Below are 17,003 nucleotides of genomic sequence, written 5' to 3' on the forward strand. Positions count from 1 at the left end.
TTATAATCTTAATGTTTAATTTAATGAAACCAGAGTTCTATTTTTTGAAATAAAATAATTTCTTTCCTTAACTAACTTATCATTTTCTCTCAGTGCCCCTCCCACTGTGGGGCAATTGCGTGTCAAATGCGCTCAATTTTGTTATGACAATGCGATGTAATTAGGGGCCACGCATAGGCCGGATGACGATGCCAAAGCCCATAATATATGAGTCCTGCTCCCAGTGCCCGGTCCCAGTTCCGAAGTACTCCACTCCACACTTTCCATTTTCAGTTCCACCGGCTAATCGCTATCCCGGTTTTTGGGTGTGTTTCGCGCACTTGATAAATATTGTAAATGGCAGCACCCATTACATGCCTTTCCCACTGATGACGACCGAAGTGTGAATGACAGTGGCTCGCTGAAAAGGGGGGTGGACTTCCAGGGGTGGACATTTGCATACGTAGAGTGTCACTGCGGCAGGGTGTGTTTCCATATCTAATTGCTGCAGCCTAAGTTGCGTTCAGGTGAGTTAATATCCAGGAAAATTGATTAGGTTAGTTCTGTGCTATACAGAGGCCTCATACAATGGGGTTCGATGACATAGCAGATGCTAATTAGGGCTTAGAAATGTTCTAAAAAATAGTTTCGACTCTAAAAGGGATAATACTACATAGTTCTGGTATTTTAATACTACATCTTATGTCTCAGATATACTAGTGGATTTCTGGTATCTTTTATTTTGAATTTTTTATTTCTTTAAACTTTCAAGACTTATTTACAAAAATTGCGTAAAAATAGGAACCCTAAGCCGAGTATTTATTTATTTATGGCATATCATAATGCACACTTCAGCGGGAATTCGGCAGCATCACAAACATGGCCAGGGGAGGCTTAGGAAAAATCGGGTGTGGGGAAAGTCGGGGCAACTAATTAAAACCACTTAACAAATGCTTTCTCAACTGTAAAGTTGGCTATAAACAACGAACCAAACACTCGTACACACCCACACACGTGCAGAGAGACATATGCAACTTGAAACAAAATTAAAAAGCAAATAATTTTCATGGCATTTCCCGACCAGCAGGGACGCAAAAAATAGAAAAAAAAGCAACCATCGCACACGGGGGCCAAAGAAAACAAGAAATTCCAGCATAATTCCAAATAATATTACAACACCTGCGAAACGGTTTTGAGTGGCCCACCAAAAGTGGGGGTCGGATGCGGATATATAAACACATACTATGTGCGAGGATGTGTGTTGGAAAAGGGCTTTTTCTTGAAAAATCGCTCCACTGGAATTAATTAATTTGCCGTTGACGCTGTAGCGCAAAAAAATACATATATAAAATAAACAAGAAATGCGAGAGGAAAATCAGCCAGTGAAATCACAAAAAAAGATATATAAACCCACGCATATGCACAATCTAGAAATCACATAGTTTTGGGCGAATTGAAATGGCGCTTTATCAAATGATATCACGATTAAAAAACCTAACTTCAAATTATTTATGCTCACTCCTTAAAATATAATCTTCATAATTGTCAATTTGATAAAGAGAAAGTTGGAAAATATTATAACCGAGTAATGAGTTGAAATTAAATTATCTCTTTTTTATGGTCTAAAACTTCTCGTTACTTTCCCTCAGAAATTCCCCTTTCGAATATTTTAAATGGCGACAGAGCCAACTATGAAAATGTAGCGCATTCTGAGTATTTTCCGCACTCATTTGGCGAAGGGCGTGAATAAAACTCACTGGGTTCCAACTGCAACGCATTTTCAAGGTGCAAAACGCATACAATTTTTGATTCTGATTCGCCTGCGTGTGGGTGTGGGTGCCACTGCATTTGTGTGAGTGTGTCTCCAGCTGTGTGTGTAGTGGCACTTGCTGCTCATTTTATGCTTCGATTGCCGCTGGAGTGCAGACGCTTTTTGCCACAGCTGAAGCTGAAAACTGAAAGCCGAAGCTCACGGAATCTGCCTTTTTCCTTCGGCTTTTTCAGCTGAAAAGCATTTTTCGAAAAATATATATAATATATATATCTCTTGGTCTGTAAAACAAGGTAAATAACTAAACTGGTTCAGACCAATTTAAAACAAGCATATCTTAGAATATTTTCCTGGCATTTTTCGCTTGAAAAATAATGCAAATAAACCCCCTGGATACAATTATAAAAAATGAAAAAATTGGTAAAAAAATTATTTTTCCCCAAAGTGATGCAGATCGTTAGCAAATTTAGCAAGCTGTACGCCTCGATTTGGCTAAGCTACGATCAAAAAACCACTAAAAAGTGTCAATTTTTCGCAAAAATCGGAATCACAAAAAATTCTGATTACCCCCTCAAAAAAAATGAAAAAAATGTTCAAAAAATAAATTTTCCCCAAAGTGATGCAGATCGTTAGCAAATTTAGCAAGTATTCCAAAGCAGTCGGTCTTTTCGCTGTACGCCTCGATTTGGCTAAGCTACGATCACAAAACCACTAAAAAGTGTCAATTTTTCGCAAAAATCTGAGACCCAAAAAATTCTAAGGTACCCCCTCAAAAAAAATGAAAAAAAATTTCAAAAAATAAATTTTCCCCAAAGTGATGCAGATCGTTAGCAAATTTAGCAAGCTTTCCAAAGCAGTCGGTCTTTTCGCTGTACGCCTCGATTTGGCTAAGCTACGATCAAAAAACCACTAAAAAGTGTCAATTTTTCGCAAAAATCTGAGACCCAAAAAATTCTAAGGTACCCCCTCAAAAAAAATGAAAAAAATTTTCAAAAATTAATTTTCCCCAAAGTGATGCAGATCGTTAGCAAATTTAGCAAGCTTTCCAAAGCAGTCGGTCTTTTCGCTGTACGCCTCGATTTGGCTAAGCTACGATCAAAAAACCACTAAAAAGTGTCAATTTTTCGCAAAAATCGGAATCCCAAAAAATTCTGATGTACCCCCTCAAAAAAAATGAAAAAAATTTTCAAAAAATAAATTTTCCCCAAAGTGATGCAGATCGTTAGCAAATTTAGCAAGCTTTCCAAAGCAGTCGGTCTTTTCGCTGTACGCCTCGATTTGGCTAAGCTACGATCAAAAAACCACTAAAAAGTGTCAATTTTTTGCAAAAATCTGAGACCCAAAAAATTCTAAGGTACCCCCTCAAAAAAAATGAAAAAAATTTTCAAAAAATAAATTTTCCCCAAAGTGATGCAGATCGTTAGCAAATTTAGCAAGCTTTCCAAAGCGGTCGGTCTTTTCGCTGTACGCCTCGATTTGGCTAAGCTACGATCAAAAAACCACTAAAAAGTGTCAATTTTTCGCAAAAATCGGAATCTCAAAAAATTCTGATGTACCCCCTCAAAAAAAAATGAAAAAAATGTTCAAAAAATAAATTTTCCCCAAAGTGATGCAGATCGTTAGCAAATTTAGCAAGTATTCCAAAGCAGTCGGTCTTTTCGCTGTACGCCTCGATTTGGCTAAGCTACGATCACAAAACCACTAAAAAGTGTCAATTTTTCGCAAAAATCGGAATCCCAAAAAATTCTGATGTACCCCCTCAAAAAAAATGAAAAAAATGTTCAAAAAATAAATTTTCCCCAAAGTGATGCAGATCGTTAGCAAATTTAGCAAGCTTTCCAAAGCAGTCGGTCTTTTCGCTGTACGCCTCGATTTGGCTAAGCTACGATCAAAAAACCACTAAAAAGTGTCAATTTTTCGCAAAAATCGGAATCACAAAAAATTCTGATGTACCCCGTCAAAAAAAATGAAAAAAATTTTCAAAAAATAAATTTTCCCCAAAGTGATGCAGATCGTTAGCAAATTTAGCAAGCTTTCCAAAGCAGTCGGTCTTTTCGCTGTAATTTTTCGCAAAAAAAGAACTACTATCGAAGAAACGCTTAAAAATGAATCCCAAAAAATTCATGTCTAAAATGCGATAATTTTTCAAAAATTAAATATTTCTTTTATAAAGTTTTTAGAGCTGATCAAAAAAAAAATGATGGGTTTGATTATCTCAAACCATTCTTTCAGAGAGAGATGCGAATGCTGCCCAACATGTTGCGGCAAGATAAAATCGTATTCAGATTTTCCCGTCACAGGTCATTTGACAAGTATTGAAGCATGGCAAGTAGAGCACTTAAATTCAGTAATGGACCCTGAAAAGATCTTGATTAAAGCTTATCTATAAATGGGGAAAGCCCGCCAAAATCCGCAGCACAGTTGGCTACATTTCCAGCCATGAAGTACACAGTTTGCTTCTTTCTGGCCCTGACACTGGTCCTGCTTATGGGCCAGGACTGCTGGGCTGCTCCCTCGGCCGATGATTTGGCCAAATTCGGGGAAATGGAGCGAACCATCAAGGAGCTGACCAGTTCGATTCTGGCCATGAGTGGAGCTACGCCTGGTAGGCTTATAAACATCAATATATCCTTATGTACTTTATTATCATTTTTTTTGCAGGTTTTACTCCTGGCGATAGAAAGGTCAATAATGGCTGGCCTGAAGATTTTCAAGCCTAGGTTTGGGTTAAATCCAGTTGGCTCGGTCTACTAAATCGCGTTTAGCAGCTCTGCAGTTTATTTTTATGTGATTTCTTTTTTTTCTTTTGGTTAAATAAAAGCCCAATATAAACGTACTCATTCCCCTCATATTTTTGGGTAGAAATTCGTCTTCGCATTCAAAAATCTTACTTTGTCTTTGGCTTGTTTGACACCCGCAGTTTACATAAGCAAATCCCAGGCCGCAATCCAAGTGCCGATCGTGTTTCATAGGAAATTGGAGTGCAGGGCAGGAGGGGCAGTCGCAAATTGCCGGCTAAATCTAATCAAGTTAATTTACACAGTCGCACCCCATTCCTCCTACACGTGAAAAAATAAATGCAGAGGATATGTCAAAAGAGTCAAAAGAAATATCAGGGAAAATATTTTTAAGAGTTCTAAAAATTGGGAGTCGTCAAAAGAATATCTCTAAAAATTCTAAAGTATTTTTTATTAACAGTGTCTTAAAATGTTATATCATATGGGTAATTTTGTAATTTAATTTTAAGTTTTTTTTAAGAATATCTTTAAAATTTCGAAGTATAATTTATTAACATATTTGTCAAATTGTATTTATAGGTATATTCTCTTTTTTTTGGACAATTTGTCTTTTTTTTTTCTATATATTTCCTTAAAAATAAATGAAAAATTGCTGATATTGGGCTAACTCCAATGACATTTGCCTGATTTTTTTTATTTATTATATTAAGTTAAGTTATTATACTTAAGAACCTGTTGTTTATGTGTAACCAATTTGCTCCCGGAATCCCTCGATGTGGGTTCTACAAGGCAAAGACAACGCGTTGGCCCAAGTGCCCCGCTGGCGACTCAATTTGCTACCCAACCACTGACTCAATTAGCCGAGTGGGTGGTGGGGACAATGGATGGGTGGTTGTGTTTTTATTTTTCTTTCTCAAATCAGCTGCTTGGCTGGCGGTCAGCTGTTGCTCCAGATCCAGGCAAAAGGTTCAGTCGCCAGCGCAGCCGCCACGCGAAAAGTGACGACGATCTCGCCGAAAGCCGGCAGTCGAGTGCCTGTGTGTGTGTCATAATATCATTAATAAAAATATAAAACAATAATAGTCGCTGGTGGTGGCTCTGCTGTGTGGCAACAGCACAATTGCACTTCCCTCAGAGATCTCGAAATCAGAAATCTAAAAACTGAAATCCGAGGCGAAAGCCACCAGTCACCTCTGATGCGTGCCTCCGAGCGGTGCGATCGGTGCGCATTTCCCACTTTCCTCCTGTTTCCTACGTTTATTTTTTGTTTTGTTTGGTGCCTGTGAGTTGAGTGGAAAAGCGGAAAAGTGCCGGGAAAATGCACGTGGAGGAGCTGAGGTCTAGTCTGCAGAGCTTCGGCTGGCTGGACTACGTCGTCTTCTGCCTGATGCTGGCCATTTGCGCCGTGATTGGGATATACTTCTGCCTCCAGTTGCGGAGGGAGTCCAGGAAGCAGAAGGTCCATGGCTCCGAGGAGGCGGCGTGCAGCGCGGCCTCCTACCTGGTGGGCGGCAGGCAGATGAAGATCTTCCCCATCACCATGTCGCTGATATCCAGGTGAGAAGAAGTTGGGATTAATATTAAGACATATTATGCGATTAAAACTTATTTTTTAAAGCTAGAAATCACTCAGATAATAAGTTGAAAAATTTTATTGATATATGTTGTGTAGCACACTTTTGGGCAGTAATGCCTTAAAATTCGATTAATAGGATATTTAAAAAAAATGTTAAATTAAACTCTGGTATCTTAGTTTAAAAAGGGGTTAACAGCTCCACAACATTTTACAAAAATACATGCTAAATGTTGTAAATTTATTAAAACTAGCCTCTTTGTATAAGATCTTGAACCTTGAATAGCAAAAATATAACCAAACTTTAAATTTAAATATAAAATAATAATTATAACCATAAAATAATGACTAACAGTTCTTGTAAACTTTATTTTTAAATGTATTTTGAACAACTTAAGCTTATTAGAGCTTCCCGAACTTTTTTTTAAAAACCCTTATATTTACAAAGTGTTTTTAGAATACACTGCCTCAATTATATTGTATCAAAATAATCATTGATATACAGACCTGCCTGGATCACATTTTTCCAACCCTAACAATGATCTGATAAGGAAGTTAGAAATACTAAAATAAACTCTATAAAGCTATTCATTACACACTCAGAGCTCTACTTAAACCGAATTAGAAGCAATTTCTTTCAAATTCAGGCACTTGCTTGGGGTATAGTATAATCCAGCTGGAAAACCCCTTTCTTCTCGCTGCTAAGTACTTTATGGCCAGCGATAAGGGGGAATTAATCAAAGTTCCTCGACTCGGGCTCTCGTGGCTCTGGATCCAAGCCACCATTAAAAAGCGCCGACATAGTGTAGGTCGCAGCTTGCTCCAGTTTCGGTCGCTTATTTTTAGCATACTTGCACGGCTCTCTCCTATCAACGCACCAAATCAAAATGTTTCATAATTAATAATTGGCTTCCACGTTGGCGACTGCCCCAATCTCCGATGCCCGAGCTCCCGATCCCCCAGCCACGGTCTCCGAGTCCCCAGAGCCGGTAAGAATGTGTGGCGAAACTTGACTTGGAAACCAGGGAATTACGACGACATTGGTGCTAATTGAATTGTATAAAACGCACTTTGATCTCCCAGCGAGGCTGTGAGGTGTGAGGTTTTTGGCGAAGGTCAAGGCGATGCTACACTGGAAGAAAGTCCACTCAATGAGTCTTAAAACTAGACAACAGAATATGTATATATCATTAAAATCACGCGTAATTGGGCTTATCGTATTAGGCTATATTATATTACATTTCACTATTATAATATATTATAATGCCATTGTATTTTCCAGTTTTATATCTGGCATTACGCTTCTGGGCACTCCCACGGAGGTCTACCTTTATGGTGCTCAGTACATGTACATCATGGGATCTTTGGTGCTCATGGGCTTTTGCATGTACTACTTCTTCCTGCCAGTCTTCCATGAACTCAACTTGATATCCACATATAAGGTGGGGTTGTATTAGGATTTTCACTATATCTTATATCTTATATATTATTTTGATTATTTTTTGTAGTACTTGGAGCAGCGGTATAACAGAAGCTTGAGGCTCTTTGGTTCTGTCATGTTTATAGTGGCTTCGGTAAGTTAGTTTGGTATCTAAATATGTTGATATACCATATAATAAGCCATGCTATGTATGTCTTATAAACATACTTGAACAGAAATCATGTTTATTTTTATAAATTCAATTAAAATTTTAAAAAATTGATTTAAGTTTCTCCCTAAACCCAGACTTATGACATGCCTATTCCATTTTTCCCAGCTCCTTTGGCTACCCATTGTGATCTACGTGCCGGCCATAGCCTTCAACCAGGCCACCGGAGTGAATATCCACATAGTAACCCCGATTGTGTGCGTGGTCTGCATCTTCTACACCTGCATCGGGGGCCTGAAGGCGGTGGTTTGGACGGATGTCATCCAAACTCTGATCATGTTCGGGGCCATGGCCCTGGTTTTGGTCAAGGGAACCCTGGACATCGGCGGACCCGGCGTTGTGTGGCAAAGGGCCCAGGAGACGGCGCGCCTGGAGAGGCCCAACTTCAGCGGGGATCTGAGTGAGCGGTACACGTTCTACTCCCTGGTTTTGGGCGGTGTAGCCCACTGGCTCAAGTCGAATGCGATCAGCCAGAATATGATACAGCGGTATCTGTCGCTGCCAACGCTCCGCGATGCCCGGATTGCCATCTGGACCTTCATAGCCGGCGTGCTGGCCTTCCTCATGATCTGCGGCTACACGGGCCTGCTGATCTACGCCACGTATGCGCAGTGCGATCCGCTGGAGACCAAGTTGGCCCAGAGGAATGATCAGCTGTTGCCGCTCCTGGTGATGGAAACCCTGGGCGCCTATCCGGGACTACCTGGTGTCTTCGTGGCCGGAGTTTTCAGTGCGGCTCTGTCTTCTCTGTCGACGGGACTGAACTCCCTGTCCGCCGTCGTCCTGGAGGACTTCGTGAAGACCTTCAGGAAGAGTCCCCTGAGCGAGGGACAAACCGCTTTTGTGATGCGCAGTGTGGTCGTCGTCTTTGGCATTATTTTTGTGGCTCTAGTTTTTGCCGTTGAGAAATTGGGCGCCGTTTTGCAGCTGACCATCACGCTTTCGTCGGTGGCCAATGGACCACTTTTGGGCATCTTCACCGCCGGCGTCATGTTGCCATGGGTTAACTCCAAGGGAGCCCTGCTCGGAGGCTTCAGCTCGTTGCTGGTGATGGCCTGGATGTGCGTGAGTGCCCAGCGGGATCTGGTCACCGGGGATCTCGTCTATAAGAGGAAGCCGTACTCCACGATGGGCTGCAACTACACGTTTGCCGGGGAGCCAAGGGAGTTCGCCAGTCTGCGGCTGGATGGTGACTTCAGGTGAGAAATGCTTGATTTAACATGGGTTTCCGAAGTTTTCTAGTACTAAATATATGGAAAGTCTGTATGTAGTCTGTTTATATTTGGATATTTAAATTAATATATTTACAAATGTTTTTGAAGTTTAAAATGTAGAAAAGAGCTTTTGCGTCATTCTAAAGAATTCGCGGGAATTTAACAAGCTTTTGAGGTTAGAAATTCGTATGCCTATTTCTAAAGAATTCGCGTGATACTTTTATTTATTTGTTAGCTACCTCTCTATTGTATTTAAAAGACGTAAGGCCTATTACATTATTCTCAAGAATTCGCGTTACCTTTACTATAATATTTCTTTGTTCTCTGTCCGTTAAATGACTGTCCAGCAAACCCCTTTCCTTATAACATAGTTAGAACATAAAGCTGAAGAATTCGCGTGTTTTTCTTCTATAACTTTTTTTTTTAATATATTTTGGTATATTTATCTGCAGCTCCAGCCCGAGTGCCCCCTTCCAGCTGTACCGCATCTCGTATCTCTACTTCACCCTCTTCGGCGCCCTGGTGACCATTGTGGTGGCCCTGGTCACCAGTCTCCTGCTCCGCGAATCGGATTTGGATGGCGTGGACACGCGTCTGCTCACACCGTTCGTGAGGCGCTGGCTGGAGCGACGTCGTCATCGCCGATCGGAGATTCCAGATCTCGGCCAGAAGCCGGGCAGCAAACAGGAGACGAAGACGTGAAGGGGATGAGGCGGCGGCTCGGGCAGATGGAGACGGAGAGGGCTGACCGGCATCATCCTGGCAATGTTCCTTTCGGTAGCTTAGCAAATATTTAAAATAAAACACAATTCATAATTATTTGGGCGCCCGTTTGTCCTCCGCGAGATGGGTTCAAAGCAGTTTCCTGCGCTGCCTTCTCTGTAATTAGAAAAAAGCCCGCAGTTATGGTCCAGGACTCGAAAGGGGGCGGGGATGGGCACATATAACCCGACCCGCAAATCAAAGCGCCGGCTGCCCAAATACTAGGAAAATCACAAAAAAAAATAATAAGGGTAAGAAAATATGGGTTATAAAACAGACGATGGGTATACTCTAAATAATGGAGAAGAAAAAGGATCAGAATGGGTAAAAATATAAGAAATAAATAGGAGAAATATAGTAATTCCACTGAAAAACCTATTTTTTAAATATAAAAAAATACAAACAATTAAAAATGTTATGATAGGTATTTAAAATATAAAGAAAATGTTCGGAGAACGTCTTAAATTTTTAAACAAAGTCTTGAAAATTTTAAATAGATTGGAAAATCCTTTACAAAATACAGGGGGCTCAAAGGCGGACTTTGAATATTTTATAAGACCCAACCTTTGATACCATATCCCCTGAAGTAGTGTAAAAATAAAAGAAAAAAGGTTCCAAACTAGAGCCCCTGCTCCGAGTGAGGGTTCCGCTTTCAAGTGCCAGGCACAAGTGATTGGGCTCTGAACTCTGTCTGGCCAAGGTCGAGTGGGCGGTGGGCGGTGGGCGGTGGGGGGCCGGAAAGGGCGCAGGGGGTGTGGCCAACCCAAAGGGTTCCGTTTTCACATTAGTCTTGCCCTGCGCCGTTAATTGAATATTTACTGCTTTTCATGTGTGGTCAGCTCAGTCTGCAGCCCAACTATTCTGCCGGGGTCAGCCCAGCCCTGTTTGTATGTTTAGGTCGTTTATGCAGCAAATTGAATTGTTAATGAGCTGACAAATGTTTGCGAAATTAGTTTTTGCCTCAGTCGGGGCTCACAACAACTCCTTCACATGGGGCATAGTTGCTTGCCCCAACTTTTATCGATGATGAAGACGACGTATGTGCATAATATAGGTGTGCCGGTGCAGGTAAAACTTGTTAGCCACTCCCCTGGATTTGTGTCTCTTAATTAGCCGACTGCAAAAATAATTTCGCACAAAAGAGAGACAGCGGCGAAAATGTCATCAGAATGCATAATGACAGTTTCCGGACTGTGTGGGTTTTCAGCTTTTCCCTTTGGCCGTTTTTTGAAAATCTGGACAAAGGCGGAGATGGCACAGGTGCGCCACCTCGCGGCATATTCAAAAACTACGCTGTATGCATGGCCGGTGACAGGGGCTGAGGGTTAAGGGGCTCAGGGGTTAAGGGGTTAGGGGTCAGGGGTTAAGGGGCTGGGGGCCAGCGACAGTTGTCATATGGGCGGATTGTTTTTTGGCCACGGCAGGAAGCGGAAGCTGGCAGCGCTAACGTGCCAAACTGCCAACTACAAAAGCCAACTACTCCCCGCTCTGTTAACTTGTTTATGTCGCCGTGTTGCTTTTGAGTTGCTTTTTATGCCCGAATATAATTTGCCCACTCCCCAGCCCATTCTGCCACCCAATACCCTTTTTTCTTACAAAAAGTCAAAGGGTTATATAGATTTTGGCTTAAATATTATAAGAAGTATGGGAAAATATGAAATAAAATGTGGTTTTTATTTTTAAATAATTTTAATAATTAGTTTTTATTTTGTTTTTGCATAAATTACCTAGTTTAGAATTAATGCTGCGAAAGAACTTTGTGTTTAAGTCTTTTAACACATTTTGAATTACCGAATTTCATCCTGTACTTTCCCAATATAACTATTAGTAAGTGTATCTTAAATAATACACTTGCACCTCTGAGATTTCCGCACAACAAAGCCTTCGCGTGTGTAGTTCCTTTCCTAATTTTCACAATTTCCAGATGCCTGCTGGCCATATAAATGCCAGTGACAATTTGCAAGGGGCAACCCCAAAAACCCTTGGCCCCCCAACTCCCCTCCTTTTTTCGGGCAGGCACAAAAGTCATTTTTGATTGTTTTCATGAAAATGAGCATAGAAAAATTATAATTAAAATTCATATGGAAATTGTCGAAAAAAGCAGCCACTACAAAATGGCAGGCGAGAACAATGGCCCCCCGACGTTGTTGTTGACCAAAAGATTTCATCTAAAAGAGACCCAAGAAATGCAGTGGTCGAAGGGAGGGGCGTTGAGCTGCGGGTTTATTGTTTGCGGGGAACATGTGTTCTCCCGGAGACCCGCCCCCAGCCCCACTTTCTGGGGTTTCCCCCAATCTTTGCCTGCCAAAACAATGTCAGCTTACAGAATTAGAAGAGCGATGAAAGGGGTTACAAGGGGCGACTTAGACGCGGGCGGTGGTGGCCTCTACCTGTGCACCGCACTCAAATATATAAGAACACTGAAAAAAAGGGGGCTGCTTAAATAAAGATTCAGAAATATATCCCTATTATCTTAAGAAATTTATTTAAAATATATTTTTAAAAGGGAGAGTTATGTGTTCTTTTCTGGCTGTGATCTGTGGCCTCTTATATTATTATATATAATATTTAAATTGAAGAGAAACTTACATTCTTTACTATTTCCAAAACTATAAAAATCCCCTTTTAATCCCTTTCAAGTATTCCGAAATTATCCTCTGTGCACACAAACACAATGGTCGGAGGAGCCAGATGGAAAAACGCATGCCGGCTGCTCATTTTCTTGTTGTCGTTTCATTTTTGGCACTTTTATGCGATAAAATATTTAATTATATTCGGCAGCTTCGTTTGTGCATTGTGCGGTGGCCTTTCACAGCCCTTTTAGCCCATTTTACATCACCTTGGGGAGTGGGCGTGGCCGGAATTGCAATTTGAGTGCCTGCCTCAAAGTATGCAATGATTTCCCTTTGAAAGTGGCTCACAGCGATTACAAGGGGTTAGACAGAAAAGTGCAGGTTAAAGATTTTCCTCCAAAAATGATCTTTTCTATTTAACCAGAGATTATGTATTTTTAGCTATTTCAAAAGTATTATTTAATCGAATGTTTGTTAATCCAAATGTCTGTTTCTTAGGACTTTATGATATAAATGTATTTTTTTGTAACCAGTACTTAACCCAGGGTTAAGTTTAGGCAACCATCTTATTGTTCGGGTATTATGTTTTATTTTTTATTCATAAAAAAAGGAATGGTTACCCTAGAGATTTTCTTTTTCACCACCGGTTAAGTACACTTTGTCGAAACCTGGCTTAGTTAGTCCTTAAGTACCAACAAAATGTTAAGATATCTTGGTAACTTTCCCTCCTAGCCAGCGGCCACTGTGGTTGTGGCTCTGGTAGTCGTGGTCGTGGTGGTTGTGGTCGTCGTTGTGGTGGTGCTGGTGGTCAAAGGTCGCTTGATGATCGTTATCCGTATGCAGCCGGCGTGACCCGGATGCTCGCCGATGGGCGCCGTGTCGCCGAGGGCCAGGCACTCCAGGGCAATCAGCAGGGCGAACATGTACTTGATGGACTGCCTCATCGTGATCCTCGGCCGCAGAACTTCCCCGAACAACTGATCGAGCTCCGTGGGGGCCCCATTCATTTTTATAGTTCGCTCTTCTTGCAGCCCCATTCAATTGGCCACAATGACGACGGACAATTGGATATGCTGTATCAACAAATGCGATCGCAAATTGCAGCCTCACCTCTGGCCATGGGCCGGCTGATCTGGCCTATCCGATACATACTGTGGGCTATGTATTCCCCAACATCAGATAGCCCTAATTTCATTTATTGTCGCTGAACTTTTGTCGCATTAATGCCGATGCTAATCGCCGTGCGGCGGGAAGCCCGGAAAATCGGTTTAGAAGTTTGAAATTCAATAATGAAAACCGCACAAAGGCTTCAAGATTTCGGATAGTGAGTCATTATAAAATGCACAAAACTTGGGAACGGTAATTTAAATGAATATTTTTTTATTGAGCTCTTTTATGCGCTTTTATGGGCTATTTTCGCCTTTCGTTTCGTGAGATTCCGGGGTGACAAATTCGTTTGATTTCTACAGATTACGATAATATAAGAGATTTAGGGCTTTATACAGTATTTTAATATATATTTTAACCCATTTAATTACTTAAAAATATTTTTACTACATATTTGCTTACTTAGATAAAGCTTTTTTAAACGTCTAAAAAAAACCCCTTTGTAAATAACTAATAAATTGATTTATTTGATACTACGCTGACCAGAAATATTATAATAAGTATTAACCTTTATAAGGAAATTGCAAAAAAGGAATGATGCTCTTTGTAAATATTTTTGTCTTTTTATTACCTACAATAAAATACATATTTTACATAAATACAATTTTTAAATTGGAATCAATATAATGAGCAAGTTGAACGTAATCTATATTTAATTTATTTCAGATATCTATTACTATTTTTTAGATAATTAAACAAATTTTTTTTTGCTGGAATAGTTTTTTTTTATTTTAAGGCTGAAGAACTACATAGATATAGGATTCACAATAGAGTTCGTTTTGAAGGATCGTCAAAGGGCAAAAGCCAGTATTTATATAGATTTGTGGTATCCATTTAACCCGAGGAGCTGGCGGTGGTGGTGCGGGGTGGTGGAGGAGCACCACGCGGCGGTGGTGAGCCAGTGGAGTTGCGATGGTGACCGGCGGACTCCAGGCCGCGCACCAAGCTAACTGCAGCCATGGATGATTGCTTTAGGAATATTGAAATATTTTTTATTTATATTATATTATATTATTTATATTATATTATAGTTATTATACTTATTAGAATTTTTCATTTACCAGCAGACAGCAGCTCAGGGCCAAAAAGAAAAGCAGACAGAAGCGCATCTTGATGTGGAATGATTGGCATTGGCCTCGAAAGGCCCGCTTTTATGGGCCCGGTTGTTTACCTAAATCCGTATGGGCAGTGGGTCTGTAATTACTCGCGTAATTGGTTCGTCGCATTAAATGTCTAATTCAGGTGTTGACTTTGCAATAATATTATTTCAATACGAGCGCAATTAACTTGTGCACTGGAGCCCTCTATGTTTGGCCTGCAGTTTGCCTCTAGGTCGAGGTTGTCTTTGAATGCCCATTGTATTTGCTCTCCATTTCTGTCTGCCTTCTAAAACATAACTTTTCAATAATTTAGCACTCATTCCCTATTTTCTGACAGCTTGCTAAGAGCCGCAATGAATAGATGTGCCCTTAAGAGCGGATATATCAACCACCCCCGACCAATAACTAATGCCGTAAGCCACTCAAGATTGCGGCACTCGTGACTTGTCGCCAGGCATTTGATGAACTGCCACAGGATGTGGACATGTATTTGGATTGGCATTGGGATTGCAGATGCCACCATCCAGATAGGCATAAACGTGTCGGGAAAGTTTTATGACCAGTTCCTTTTACCTTGCGCCAAATCCACCATCGAATCGTGCGACTGAACTTTGACATAATTGCCACAGAGAGAGAAAACAGTTTGACTCATAATATTTTATTCCAATATACGAGTATATGGAATTGAAAATAAATTTTTACAGCCAAAATGCTTGAATATGTGATATTTTTAGGGCATTAATCTATAACTTCAGGTAGTAATTATTTATCTACTTTTTAGTGGAACATCCTGATGGTTTTTTATATTCATAAGTTATTATATACAGTTTGTAAATATTCTATAAAGCTAGTTATATTTTTTACAGTGTTTCGCAGTCATAAACTACCTAATGCCGGCAGAAACGGGGGAGGAAATCATAAAAGTCCCCAAACCGAAGACGGTGGCCCACTTTTATTGGCTTTTTACGATAAGCCTGGCTGCGTGTCTCTTTTTTTTAGGATTCTTCGAAAAGCACTTTCGGCGCAAATTGCAGCTGTTATCGCCGATCAGATGGCATAAAGGACGCAGGACTCCGCAGATGTGTGGTGCATATTTCCATGGCTGATATAGGCAGGCACAAATCTGGCGAGTGTCTCCGGCCAGAATGCAAATCAAACAAACAAACAATAAATTGAATCAGGACATTGTTGAATGTAACAGATAGGGCCAGAAACAATGGGCCCTGGCATGCATATCCTGGAGACATTAAGGATATCCTTGAGTAGATGCAATTTTCTAACCAATATAATTCATAAATTTATTTTCAATCCTTTCCGCACATAAATTTTCATATTATGCACACTCACTCACAGACAGTGGTCGTCGTCGTCGTCCTTGCCTCGACCCTATTTTTCTCCCCGGCCTATTGTCCTGCGGCATGTCCTGTGTGCGTTTGGTTATTATTTGTCGTCGTGCTTGTCATTATTTATATGGGCAGGCGAGAGATAAGTTGCTGCAATTGTGCCACCTCCCCCCAAAGTGGGCCCAAAACCTCGCCAACCTCCCCTCCAAACAGGATGCAGTCCAGGTCCTGGCAATTACACAAGCACAGATACAAAGATACAAGGATGCAAGATGTCCTTCGCTGTGTGGCTGTGGCTGTGGCTGTGTCTGTGTGCGTTTGTTTGCAGGTTGTTGGCCCAAAATTTTGATTTATAAATGCCAACACCGAGCGGGCAGGTTATACCTTATAGCAGCACCACCCACCCCAGCCCTGCCCGAAATTTCCCCCAGGAAACTGCAGTTACTTTCGGCTGACAAACGTCCCCAGGACCTGGGGAGAGTGCAACTCAAGTGGCCATTAATATATCAGTTCAATTCATATTTGAAATTTTGCATTTCCTAACAGGACGAGGAGCGAAACGAGGACGAGGCCGAGCCACAGATCCTTGCCCAGCTGGCACCTAGATCCAGCCACTCCTTCGCCCGGAGCTCCGCCGCCCCCCACCACGCATACGATTATGATTTGTGTCTTACTTAATGCACAGAGTCCTGCGAATTTCGCACACTTGGCGAAAAAGTTGGGGTGAAGTTGAAAATTAAGAGATTTTTAGATAGAGAAAAAAGGGTATTTAAAATATCTACCGAACTTTAATATGTAATGCAATTGATTTCTATTTTAAATTAACCCTATGTAGTAAGGTTTATTTTTTGATTTTTTTTGAAAAACTCTTATTTTTTATTATACATTATATATAAATAATTTTATTGATATAAAATATTTTAAAAAGGTTCTTTATTTATTTTACTTTTTTATTGAAGTCTTATGTTTTAAGCAAAGGCTATTAGTATATTATATCTACAGATTTTTTAATCTGCTCCTTAATATTGTAACAAAATATTTGGTTTGGTTGGAAAAAATTTGATAATAAATTGAAAAATATTTTAATTGATTGTAATTCTCTCGGATATTCTTATATATATTATTTGAATATAA

The 17,003-nt window shown here is 40.5% G+C and overlaps 4 protein-coding genes across 4 annotated transcripts; 2 read left to right on the forward strand and 2 right to left on the reverse strand.

The window, feature by feature from the left end:
• Positions 1-4,056: 4,056 nt before the first annotated feature.
• On the forward strand, positions 4,057-4,586 carry LOC108022011 (uncharacterized). The gene is made up of 2 exons (XM_017090850.3): positions 4,057-4,355; positions 4,412-4,586. Exons 1-2 carry the CDS (start codon positions 4,190-4,192, stop codon positions 4,468-4,470), a joined length of 225 nt encoding a protein of 74 aa, XP_016946339.1. The 5' UTR covers positions 4,057-4,189; the 3' UTR covers positions 4,471-4,586.
• A 1,072-nt stretch (positions 4,587-5,658) lies between these two features.
• LOC108022033 (sodium-coupled monocarboxylate transporter 1) lies at positions 5,659-9,759 on the forward strand. Its single transcript, XM_017090879.3, has 5 exons — positions 5,659-6,045; positions 7,344-7,503; positions 7,570-7,635; positions 7,819-8,909; positions 9,377-9,759. The coding sequence occupies exons 1-5, from the start codon at positions 5,807-5,809 to the stop codon at positions 9,624-9,626; spliced, it is 1,806 nt and encodes a 601-aa protein (XP_016946368.1). The 5' UTR covers positions 5,659-5,806; the 3' UTR covers positions 9,627-9,759.
• Positions 9,760-12,900: 3,141 nt separating this feature from the next.
• Positions 12,901-13,230, reverse strand: LOC108021987 (uncharacterized). Its single transcript, XM_017090827.3, has one exon. It carries the CDS (start codon positions 13,201-13,203, stop codon positions 12,988-12,990), a length of 216 nt encoding a protein of 71 aa, XP_016946316.1. The 5' UTR covers positions 13,204-13,230; the 3' UTR covers positions 12,901-12,987.
• Positions 13,231-14,126: 896 nt separating this feature from the next.
• LOC108022009 (uncharacterized) lies at positions 14,127-14,570 on the reverse strand. Its single transcript, XM_017090849.2, has 2 exons — positions 14,488-14,570; positions 14,127-14,395 (listed from the first exon to the last, which is right to left on the reverse strand). The coding sequence occupies exons 1-2, from the start codon at positions 14,533-14,535 to the stop codon at positions 14,261-14,263; spliced, it is 183 nt and encodes a 60-aa protein (XP_016946338.1). The 5' UTR covers positions 14,536-14,570; the 3' UTR covers positions 14,127-14,260.
• Between the last annotated feature and the right edge of the window lie 2,433 nt (positions 14,571-17,003).

This window comes from Drosophila biarmipes, chromosome X, assembly GCF_025231255.1.
Source record: "Drosophila biarmipes strain raj3 chromosome X, RU_DBia_V1.1, whole genome shotgun sequence".
Classification (NCBI taxonomy): Eukaryota; Metazoa; Arthropoda; class Insecta; order Diptera; family Drosophilidae; genus Drosophila; species Drosophila biarmipes.